The sequence below is a fragment of the Protopterus annectens genome, chromosome 9.part0, assembly GCF_019279795.1.
Source record: "Protopterus annectens isolate FY-2018-M chromosome 9.part0, PAN1.0, whole genome shotgun sequence".
NCBI classification, from domain to species: Eukaryota; Metazoa; Chordata; order Ceratodontiformes; family Protopteridae; genus Protopterus; species Protopterus annectens.
This window is the reverse complement of record NC_056743.1, coordinates 1,751,366,279-1,751,378,653: the sequence shown is the minus strand read 5'-3', so window position 1 is coordinate 1,751,378,653 and position 12,375 is coordinate 1,751,366,279. Positions and strand designations below refer to the sequence as shown.

Here is a 12,375-nt window from a genome sequence, read left to right as displayed (position 1 = left end):
GGCTCTGGAATACCCATTTATCCTGTAGATGAAGTTAGCCAGCTACTGACTCAGTAAGTTAAGCAGTGAATCATCAAACAGGACTATTGTGAATGTTTGCGCTCCTGCTGTCTTGATTTGTGTTATGAATGAGAGGCAGTGCTTAAGGTTCACTATCAATGGTTACTTTAGTTCATTTTTTTCTTTATAGCTCACATGATCAGTATAGGTGTGAGTATCTGATGACATTGTATAGTGAAGTGGAGCACTGTCTGCAATTTTTTATTTTGGTCCCCCCTGCCCAGCCACTTAGGCTATCCCACGTCCCTATTTTCTTGCTGATTCCTCTATCCTGGCAGGTGAAAGTTGCTTTAGGTGGGATAAATGCCAAACAATGGTAGGTCATTGCCTTTGCTGATCATTTTTACCATTTATACCAAGCCTTTCTTTTCCATCTTGACAACTACTTCACGGTGTAACATGTCATAGAGTACAACATAGGGACATTAGTTGCTCAGTCAGCCTGCTTTATTCTCAGGCTGACTGCAACTCTAGGTGGTGGATGGTCGCACAAGAAACTCCACTCTCCATCAGCAAATCTTGCAACAAGCAATAAGCAATAGCTGATCTTTTCCCACTACCTCTTTTATTTATTTATTAACGTTTGGATAACCAGGAATGTCCAGTCAGTGGAATGAGCTGAATTTTCAGACAGTGTACATTTCTTCAAAGCACAATCTATGGGTAGACTTAGTCCAAAACACAGGCTTATGGTTCAGGTAGATCTTTTTGCCTCTCCTCTGAGCAGATAGCTCTCTCTTTTTTTGTTAGAGTGCCATGTCATGTGGTGTGGAAGACAGACACCCTTTCTTTTCCTTTCAAGGGGATGTTTCTCTATGCCTTTTTTTCTCTTCTTCTTGTTTCAAAAGTTCTGCAGAAGATCCAGGTGGATTCCCTAGAAATCGTGCTAGTGACTTGCTTTTAACCAAGACAGCACCGTTTCCCCCTCGTAATGCATCCGGTAAGGGGCGATCACCACAAGTTACCTCACCTGTGACCTCCTCACACAGAACAAGAGTTTACACATCCATCCTCATCTTTCCACCCTTCAACTGGCACTGTGAGCGACAGGGGTTTGATCCCTTTTAGGCACCTTTTTTCTGAGGACGTGCTCAGGGTTTACAGGAGGCAAGAAAACCCGCAACCAGGCAGTCTTGTGCATCCAAATGAAAAAGATTTTCTGTCTGGTGCCATGCTCATAGCCAAGACCTTTTTTCAGTGGGGTTTCTCTGGTTCTCACACTTTTGTGTAAATTGCTGAAGTCTGGCTTGGCTTCTTCTTCTTCTGTAAAACTCATTTGTCAGCTATCTCTGCCTGCCTGCCTTTGAATCCTCCTTTGGCTTCTCATTTTGTAGTGAAACAGTTTCTTAAAGGCAGACTGCATCTTAGGCCCCCAAGGAAGTCTATTCCTCCTCTTCTTTGGGATATTAATTTTGTTTTAGAAAAATTGACCCAGGCTCCTTTTGAGCCTGCAGTTTCAGCTTCTCTGCAACACTGTACCTGGATGATTGTCTTGTTGCTTGCTCTTACTTCTGCTCGAATGGTTTCTGATCTTCAGGCCTTTATGACCGTTTCATTTTTGTTTTTCACAGAGACAGGATGTCTCTTTTTACTAATCCTTCTTTTATGCCCATGGCTGTTAATGAGTTGTCCTTAAATCTGGCAGTACAACTCCCATTCCTTTTTTTTCCTTCTCCTCAGTTTGCTAATGAGAGTGTTTTGCATACCTTGGATTTGCACAGATAGCTCGGGTATTATTTGGATAAAACTAAGACCATTCATAAGCCTGACCAGCTTTTTGTTTCTTTTTATCCCAGAACTTTGGTTTTGAACATTTCTAAGCAAACAATACCTTCCTGAATATCTAAGGCCATTTTCTTTTGTTATTTTGTTCATAGCAAATGTTTGTCTTCTTCAGTTAGGGCTTATTCAGCTACAGCTGTTGCCTCGTATAATGCCTTTTTCAAGGGTTTGGACACCATTTCCATCCTTGAAGCTGCTACAATCTTCAGTACATATCTTTAACAAACATTATAAATTAGATATGGTTTCGAAGGCCAGAGCAGGTTTTGCTAGGGCTATTCTGCATGGGTTTGTTAAGGGCTGCTCCCAGCCTTCCACCTCCCACTCTTTCTTCAGATTTTTTTCTCTGCGTAAGGTGAAGAATACTGTAACAGTGATATAGAAGGGCATAGTGCAGTTGTGTAAAATCTTACCATAATGGTAGATGATGCTCTCTTCACTGTTGTAATATTTGGTCCCTTCATCCATCCCCCTTTTTTTCTTTTCGGTTTTGCTCTGGCTACCCTCCTGGCTGAGGGTTCCCTCTTTTCCGTCTGCATTTTCTCCCTTTGGATATGGATAGCCTCCTTTTGTCCTTTGGAGACTGTTCTCTTCTAGGACAGTTCAGTTCTGGTAACTGCATCTATACACAACCTTTATGCCCTACGTTCTCTGCAGGGAGTATACTGCACATACAAGATCTAAAGACTTTAGTTTACTGGCTGGATGTAGGGCTGTCCTTGGCAGGAAATCTTAAGGTGAAGAATACTGCAGCAATTAAGAGAAGGACATCTACCATGATGGTGCCAGTTCCTCGTGCTGTAAAAATGATAGCACCTGTAAGGCTGTCTTCTGTTTTAGTGATGGAGGTTTCTTAAACTACTATATTAGTCTTTCTTGCCTTTCACTGTTTGATTGGTTATGTGGCATACAATTTGTTCAAAATATAAAAAATGCATTTTGCTTGTTTTACCATACTTTTTTCTAAAATATAAACTAGCTGCTTGTAAGATAGTACTGCATGTTCACTTTGGTACTGCAAAATAACAAATACATATGCAGGCAAAAAATGTGTTTTTAAAGTTAGTCATGTTCAGTTTTTAAATCCTAGAGTTTAGTGCTGAAATGTCATGAACACCACCTGTCATTAGAGTGTAAAAACACTCTGAAGAATGTTTATAACAAGTGAATGCTGGCATTCTGTCCATGTCCAGCCACACGCAGACATGCTTGACATGATGCGCCTGATCAGCAAACTCTAAATTACTGTTTACATCATCGACCACTGATTTTAGAGTCTGTCAGCACAGTGTGTTTTTAGTTTAGCACCCATGCCAGGAGGACTGATTATTGTGACTTTCCAGTCACCTAGCTCTTGTCCTTCTCTGTTCGTTCTGCTGCTTTCAATCTAAATAAACCCCACAGCATGGATAAAATGCATGCAGTGTATAACCACTTGAATAAATTATGCGTGTTACACAATCAATAACTCTTGTTATACAATCACTATGCTGTAAGGACAGCAAATAGAGTGGTTAAAATAAGCAATGTGCTTTAAGTTCTTTTGCTAGATTGGTTGAGAGGCGACTGTTATGTACTAATGTAATGGGCCTATATTTATATGAGACCTCATCAGGACTTTAAGGCAGTTGCAAGTTTTGTATAGTTAGAGTTGCACCAGTTCATTAATGTACTTGTTTAAATGCACTTTTCTGACAGATAAAGGAAACAAATTGTTTACAGTAGACATTTAGAGGGTTATTCAGAAACAGCACACAGCTTTATGCGAAATGGCATAGAAAGTGATGACATGTAGGGAAGTGTGATTTAGAGAGACAATGTAGCATGGTCGAGCTACCAAACAAATAGCATTTTGTGAAAAGCCACTGAGAGCTGTCTCATATTCTGATAACTCCAAACATGGCAGAGCGATATAGAAACTTATAAATTTAGCAGACAGCCAGCTTGATCATTTGCTGATGTGCAGGATATTAATCATGTTATGATGCAGGAATAGTGTCAGCATTAGCAGATCATCCTGTGTTAGTGACCTCCTTCAGAGACGGTGTTTGTAGTGTTGTTCATCCTCACTCTTTGCTTCACAGACAAATCCACCAGTGGCTAACATGCCACCACCTTGATGACCAGGACAAGTTAACCACTATTGCCGGTGAGAGACACTATACAGGAGTTAGTCGGCATATATCACTGTCACATGAGATCATGAATAATGTGTGGAATGCCTTTCCCAGTGGATAAGGTTTGTGTGGCATTAACCATTCTTGCTACTGGGACTTTTCAGCATTTAACAGGGATATGTTAGAAGTTTTGCACTAATCAGCCTCATAATTCCTACACCATTTCCTTGATGTGATGCTGCATAATATGGAGGAACATCTTTGGTTTCCTCAGAAAGCAGAGGAGAGAGCCACCACTTTGTGGATATCTTGTAATATAGCCCATGTCTCTGAGGTCTTGTAGGCCATTGACTACAGTCATATTAGCATCAAGGCTCCACCTGCTCCTCATGGCATCCAGTATGTCAGCTGAAAGAGCATCCAGTGCACAGCTTATTATGTGCATTTGTGTGCCAAGGAAAGACAGTGTTTACATGTATAGGTTTTGATCCGCCAATGTCATCTTAACTGTTAGTTTCTTTGACAAAAATGTCATGTGACTCATTTCTGCCATCATACATCCCTGGATTGTATCCATGTGCAGGATAGGACTATCTTTTTGTCCAAGTCAGACACATCCTATAGCATCAAAACTTGATTATCAATAATGCTGGGTATTTCATTTCATTAGGGCCATTTTCACTTCTGCAGAAAATTTCTGGGGGTATTCTGTGATCTCAGATGTCGACCATTGCTGACGTGGAGCCTTGATAACCATTTGAAATGTCAGGACCTGCTTGAATAAGCCTTGAAACATGGGAAGTGAAAAAATGGACTTGCATATATGAAGTCTGAGATGGCCATTTCCTGGAATATTAGCTTTTCTCCGAGGTATGGCATTCTCAGAAACTGGTACTTATAAGTTCAGGGGACCATCTGTGGACTTGATCCTGTGCAGAAAAAAAGACGAAAGAAGAAGACTGATGTTTGAGATTCACTGCTCCTTGAGTTTTGTTCTTTTTTTTCCCAACATTTTGGCACTCTGCATTTTGTGTGCCACCATTTCAATAGGGAGCCCGGAGCCTCTGCAACCCGCCCCCCCCCATAAAGCCTTGGCTTCCTCACTTTTCCCAGTGGAGATGTGCTGGGGGCACATACAGTCAAAAGTTATTTTTTTACTAGTGGGTGGCATCATCCGGGCAAGTTAAAAAAAGGGTAGACCTTTAGGGTTCAGTCTTTGTTTGGCAAGCATTTTGGGTACTGTCCACAACTATTAAAGACCAAATCAAAAATACTACTACCTTCCTCAACTACCTGTGCTTAGCAGGGGACATACACCAAAATCCTGGACCCAACAATTCCTCTAGTCCCAATCTCCCTGTCACAAGCAATAAAACCAACCATAAATATCTCAAAATGTTTACCATCAATGCCTAAAGTCTAAGAAATAAAATAGCCCACTTTCATGCTTGACTAAACTAAAACCTACCCGACATTTTAGCCATCTCAGAAACCTGGCTAAAACCTCATATTTGCGACCCTGAAGTCCTCCCTCCTGGATTCCAATCAGGATTTTTTCTTAAATATAAACAACTCCGCAACCTCACTAAAAAGCAAATCATCAGAGACAAAAAGTCCTACTATATCAAACTCCAGTCTAACCAGTCAAAAACTCCCAAACATTTCTGGAATTCCATTAATTCTCTTCTCAACCCAGGTACCAAAAACAACTCCTGTCCTGACACCAGCAAATCTGATCCTGAAATAGCCTGTCTATTCAACTCCATACCAGAACTGACCAAGACCTTCCCTAACAATAAACCTTTCCCTCAACCTACCCAATCTTCCTCATCCCTTACACCACCTTCTGCCCCCAATCCTCCTCCAATATTTGAACTTAAACCCATCTCAACCTCCCACATAAAAAATTACCCTCTAAATTAAAACCATGCTCCAATGCCCCTGACAATATCCCATCCTCCTTCCTAAAAATAGCCGCAGATGGTATCGCTCTCCCCATTAGCATCTTGATCAATAGATCCATGCAGGAATCTTATGTGCGCAAATTATGGTGGGCTGCCTTTATTCTACCTCTCCATAAAGGAGGCAAAAACAATAACATCTCTAAATACCGCCCCATAGCTATCCTCTCCCCAGTTTCAAAATTTCTGTAAAAATGCATCCACCTTCAGCTTATGCCATTCCTAGCCAATCACCAACTAATCACTCCAACCCAACACAGCTTCCGACCTGGCCATAGTCCTATCACTGCCCTTCTCTCCTTCTTGCCCGTGACTCTGGAAAAGTAGTATCAACAGATCTACTAGATCTGCCCAAGGCATTCGATACCATCTCCCACACCCATCTCTTGAACCATCTTTATAACCTTAATCTCTCCCAGAATACCTTATCCTGGTTCTCAAGCTACCTGTCTGACAGGTCTCAAGCTGTGAAATGGGGGAAAGGCACCTCAACCTTCCTTCCTACCCCCACTGGGGTACCCCAGGGATCCATACTCGGTCCAATGCTATTCAACATCTTTATTAATGATTTCCACAAAGCCATACCCAACACCATAATTGTACAGTATGCAGACGATTCAACTTTAGTCTGCTGCGCCTCTAACCTTTCAGAGCTTCAAACAGTGACCCAAACTGCTTTCTGCACCACTGAAAACTGGATGCTCCAAAACCACCTCTCGCTAAATGCCAACAAGTCCAAAATACTATTATTTTCTCCCTCAAAAGCTTCCCCTCTTGATAAAAACTTGTCCCAAATTATTAGCAGAAACAACTCTACTATAGAGGTTGTTCCCTTCGCTAAACTACTCAGGGTTACTATTGATGAACACCTAAAATTCTACACTCACATCCAGCAAAACATTAAGAAAACCCATAAAACTTGGTATGCTATACAGAAACATCCACTTTCTCTCTCCTTCCACCAGATAAACTCTCACCACTACCTATCTACTCCCCTCACTAATGTATGGCGCTCCTCTACTAACAAACTTATCTGCCTCTCTCTCCTCCAGATTGGAAGTCTGTTATAATCTTCTTCTTCTTTCGGCTGCTCCCATTAGGGGTCGCCACAGTGGATCATCTGTTTCCATTTCTTCCTGTCCTCTGCATCTTGCTCTGTCACACCAACCACCTGCATGTCCTCTCTCACCACATCCATAAACCTTATTTTAGGCCTTCCTCTATTCCTGTTACCTGGTAGCTTCATTCTTAGCATCTTTTTCCCAATATACTCAGCATCCCTCCTCAGCACATGTGCAAACCAGTGGAGTATCTTGCCTCTCTGGCTTTGTCTCCAAACCTTCCAACCTGGGCTGACCCTCTAATATACTTATTCCTAATCCTGTCCACCCTCGTCACACCCAGTGCAAACATCTTTAACTCTGCCACGTCCAGCTCTGACTCCTGCCTTTTTGTCAGTGCCACTGTCTCCAACCCATAAAACATAGCTGGTCTCACTACCCTCTTGCAGACCTTCCCTTTCACTCTTACTGGTACTTGTCTGTCACAAAGAACTCCTGACACTCTTTTCCACCCACACCATCCTGCCTGTAGCCTCTTCTTCACCTGTCTTCCACATTCACCATTACTCTGAATTGTTGATCCCACGTATTTAAACTCATCCACCTTCGCCACCTCTGCTCTCTGCATCCTCACCATTCTTCTATCCTCCCTCTCATTCACACACATATATTCTGTCTTAGTCCTGCTGACCTTCATTCCTCTTCTCTCTAGAGCATATCTCCACAGCCAAATTCTCCTCCCTTCATTGTACTGCCCTTCATTTGTTAAATTGGCTTGAACTCTCCAACAATCTAGACTATCTCCAAATTACTACAGCCCACAGACTAATTTTTCCACCTACTAAGTGCCCAGCACTAACCCACATCCTTCAACCTTACACCCCTCAGAGAACTCTAAGATCTACTCACCAAAACCTAATCACTGTCTGCAAACCCAATCATCCTGCTGGTCAGCTTCCTCTATCCTTTTCCTTAGCTAAAAAAATGGAATTCTGTTCCTTCCTCACTAAGGATTTGTGAAAACTTTGAAAACTTTAAAACTCAGCTACATTCCTACCTTTCCTCTAATAGAAAATGCAACTGCACTCTCCCCACCTTGCCTAATAATTACTCCACCCGTTAAACTCCTGACTAACTCTTGAGTACAAGTTAACCTAACATAAATGGACATATTGTAAATAACATAATTGTGCGTATAATAAATAACCCATCCCACCTTTTTTCTCTCTTTTCCTTCTAAGTCTTTATTCTCCCTCTCAATTAAGTTACCACTGCCATCCTAAATATTTAGGTAACATGTAACCAAAGAATTTATTCCTGTTCCTTAGCATGAAATGAAATTGTAATTGTGTCTTCTTTACTATGATTGTATATGTAGCTGAACTATGTAATGCAGAGCTTTTCTCCGTGGGCCTCCACTGAAAACGGGCTCTCTGAGCCCAGTGGACCTCCCCTGTCATCAAACTGGAAATAATGTTAGCCTTCTCCTGTCTCCAACTTCTGTGACTCCTGGACTTGTTCCCAGTTGCTAGCTGCCATCATTGGCAAGGGTCAATCAAGGTGTTTAGTTACTTTCTCACTTTACTTTCTCACTGTTAACATGCATGCAGAAGATATTTTGGGAAATAATTATATTTATTTATAGAGTATTGTCACATGCACATGGAATACATTGTCAGTGATATATCTAAACAAATACTTTTGATTCTGTTAAAAGTTCTGTGGAGAAAATATTGTGATGAAAAGGAAATTAACTGTGATAGTTTGCATTTTTTTGTTCCTAGCAGTTTGTAGCAAATTGTGAAGTTAGGAAAGTGAAAGTTGAAGCAAGCTGAAAGGTTTAGTATTTCACTTTTTTGGTTAAAATTGGATTGAGTTTATTTTTTTTTTTCTTCTTTTTTTCACACAAGTGCTCATTCTGTTGCAGAAGAAGGCATAAGAAATTGAGGAATTGTCTGCAAAGTTATCAACTATTCAGTAAACAGCAGTAAATAGAAAGGAGAGCTCTGAATGTGTTTTGTAACGTCACAAATGTCTTCTTATTCCATTTTTTGTCCTTCCTTTTTTTTCAGGAACTCCTTCAACAGATCGAGCCTTCGTAAAGTTGAGAGTTAAACTAAGAAAAAAAAATCACCAAGCTATTATAGTTTTCATTTGGAATTATCTGACAGTGAAGAATGTGGGATAATGAAGAATATCTTATGAAGGAAGTGAAGGAGAGAGAGCAGGAACTGCAGTAACTCTATGCAGCGTTCCACTGTCTAAATACTGGATGAAATCCCGCCCTCAGCCATTCTTCTTCACAATTCATATAGAGCTCTTCTTTGCCTTTGTGACATTTTGATAGAAGACAATTATTTTATTTATTTAATTAACTATTCTGTGCTGTGTCGAAGACCAATACTGTTTGTTACAAGGTGAAAAAGCTTCTGAGATCCCTCTCAGCCCTTTGCCCTCACCTCGGCCTATATCTATCCTGTGCTGCTGTTTTTTTTGCAGCAGCAGCAGCAGACTATAAAGCAGTGTCTTAAGATAAACAGATCTTGGAAGTGAGAAATACTTGGAGACAGCAGTTAAGAGCTTTAATGGACACATTTGCCTTCTGGGGCATTTTCCTTATTTTAATCCCTATATTTATAAAGACTTGTTTTGTGTTTTTTTTTTTTGATGTTTTTAATGAGTATCTAGGTCATTAAAAATTGCTTAGTATGTTTGTTTCCAACACTAGGAGCATCATCCTTTGGAAGAAGTACATTAAACTGAATAGTACAATATGCTGTTTTGTGGCAGACTTTACAACAGATACTGGCCATTTTCCCTCCCAATACCAAAGCTAGCATAGAATTTATTCTGCCATTGGGAGAGGTGAGTGTCATATTTTTTTGGAGGGAGGTGGGGTTGAGGCAGGGTGTTTCGCCTTTATTAATAGCACTGATTAATAATAGGTTTTAAAGAAGCTGTGATAAGCAATTCATTATGAAGGTCGTCATAATTAATTTCACGACTCTCTTAAGATTACGCTATAACCAAGATAAAACTGTACATTTAGTTTTACAGATGATTGTTGTGGCATCTTCATATCGTTTTAAGGAAAAAAATAACAGACTGTTGCCAGGCTTCCACAGTAAGTAATAATCTGTTGTGATATTGTAGCCTGCTCAGTTTTAATGGCATTAATACATTTTAAGGATGACTTTCTCAGTGGTGTGGGACATTCTGATATATCCTAGTAAGCCCTTATTTTCCAAGAATCACCTCTGTTTCTCCAGGGGGCATAAGGAGAATTTTCACAGCTTTGATGGGACCAGACAGGTCATATTTTGTGATCCAACCCTTTCATCAGGAGCTGTACAATGCAAAAGCAATATGCATCTTAAAAAACAGTCATAAGTGGTATTGGACAGATTTCCAGGTGAGTATTGTTTTCATTGTTCTGAATGTCCTCAGGTAACAAAATTCTACATTAAGTTTGGGGCCATATACACATAGCTGAACAATGTAGGATGGCAGCTGATAAGGTTTCTAGGTAAGTAGTAGGCTAGCTGCAGTTGCGGATCATTTTACACCTAGCCAATATCCCTTTTTGTCTTGAAATAACATATCCCATTTGGCTATAGATTGACCTTACCCATCCAGTAGTCAATAATTATATATTACCTTTGAAGGGGACCCATGCATGGGACAAAGCATTTAGTCCTATGTCTTATCTCCTTCAATGAAGGCTCTGTATCTGCAGCATAAAGCCTTGTTTTCAGGAATGCATACAAAATTGAATGAATAATGTAAGAAGAGGTTGGAACTATAATCTGTCGCTGAAACTGGAACTGCTGTTCATCAAACATTGGTGGGAACTTCTTGTCTTTAGACTTGCCTTTGCTGTCTGTTTTGTTTTAAGAAGTTGCCACCAAGGTAGCATTACCTCACCATCATTGTCTTTTACTCATCTGTGTGCAGTAATAGAACTAGTTGTATACGGTTCTGATCCAAGACATTTGAGTCAAAAATCACTAAACACACCATCCTTTTCCACAGCAGGATCTGGAAAGAAAGCTTGAATAGCCACTTAGGCTGTAATTTGCTTTGGATGGTTTATGATTTCTTGATGTCCCTCTGGCTATGGTTCAGGTTCACATTTCTGTAATGTCATTTTTAGCCTAGGACAAATGATGTATGATAATTTACTTTGCTCTATGCATCCATGTCTGTATGCATACATGTCTGTCAGTCTTTAGTTCACTTAAACATGGTGTTTTTTTAAATCATGTAAATAAATCTTTCAAAATGAACGTTTGGTGCAGTAGTGTGTTATTGTTTTATTGAAATGTGATAAAGCTGCATTGAATACACTTGGTTAAAGAACTAGATAAACAAATATTGTAGTACACCAGTGTTAACAGTCTCCTACAATACACTTTCCCCCTTGTTTTTTTCCCCTCTAAGGAAACTGTTTCACCCATGATTTTTTATGACAGAATCTATCAATGCAGAACATTGTCTCTTCAATAGAAATATTTGAGAATACTGGGTACTGTATATTTGTACTTTATGAAAGTAGGTGAGGTGGTCATCTGCATGTGATTGTAGGTTAAGAAATAAAGGCTGTGTCTGTTGCTTGTGCAATATGCACCTAACAGCTTTTCACGTGATAGAAGTATTGGGAAACTTCAACACTTATTTGGGAAGTAATGGATACCTGGAGGGAGTGATTGGAAGGAACAGCTAGCCTGATGTAAAGCTAAATGATGTATTAGAGGTAGGGTTGGCATCATAGTTAAGGTCTTTATCTCAAAGAAGTAAGGTACAAGGTGTGATTCCAACCACTGATTACTGGCTAGGCTTGTAGTAGTCTGCAGACTCAGGTGACTTCCAAACTAGTTTTGCAACTAGTTTTATTACTACCTTTTCCTCTGATACCACTAAATTAAGGAAAATACTTTTTAAAAATTGGGTTGTTGTAATGGAAGGCCCTGCTATTAGATCAAAAATTGGCCATGGTCCTAGATTAATATATAGGAGGGGTCAAACTGTAAATAACTTGCTTGAACAGCCTTTGTCCCCTATCCTGTTTAGGTCTGGGATGACAAAATGTGGGTCTTGTGCATATTGTAAGTTTATCATAATGGGGGACACCTTTAGGATAAGTGACACCCTTTATAAGATTAAGGGGAACTACAATTGTAGTACGCTAGGAGTTGTGTATTTAGCCCAGTGCCAACAGTGTACCTATTTAGGTAAGACTGAAAGGCAATTAAAACAACACATTTCTGATCATCAGTACAACATAAGTAAATAAAATTTAAACAACACCCTGGCCAAACACATTGTTGAACACCCTAACCACTCATTTGGGTACTTTATAGTGGACCGAGTAATGAAAAACGTTCGGGGTGGACC

At 40.1% G+C, this 12,375-nt stretch overlaps 1 protein-coding gene across 8 annotated transcripts in view; it reads left to right on the top strand.

Moving 5' to 3' along the window:
- The window catches only part of DOCK6 (dedicator of cytokinesis 6), a 2,991,519-nt gene extending 2,980,252 nt beyond the window's left edge, over nt 1-11,267 (top strand). For all 8 annotated transcript variants that reach the window (XM_044084603.1, XM_044084600.1, XM_044084599.1 and 5 more), the window contains one exon: nt 9,054-11,267. In XM_044084603.1, the coding sequence (XP_043940538.1) occupies nt 9,054-9,096 (43 nt within the window). In that variant the 3' untranslated portion in view covers nt 9,097-11,267. The remainder of the gene's footprint in view (nt 1-9,053) is intronic.
- Nucleotides 11,268-12,375: the final 1,108 nt, after the last annotated feature.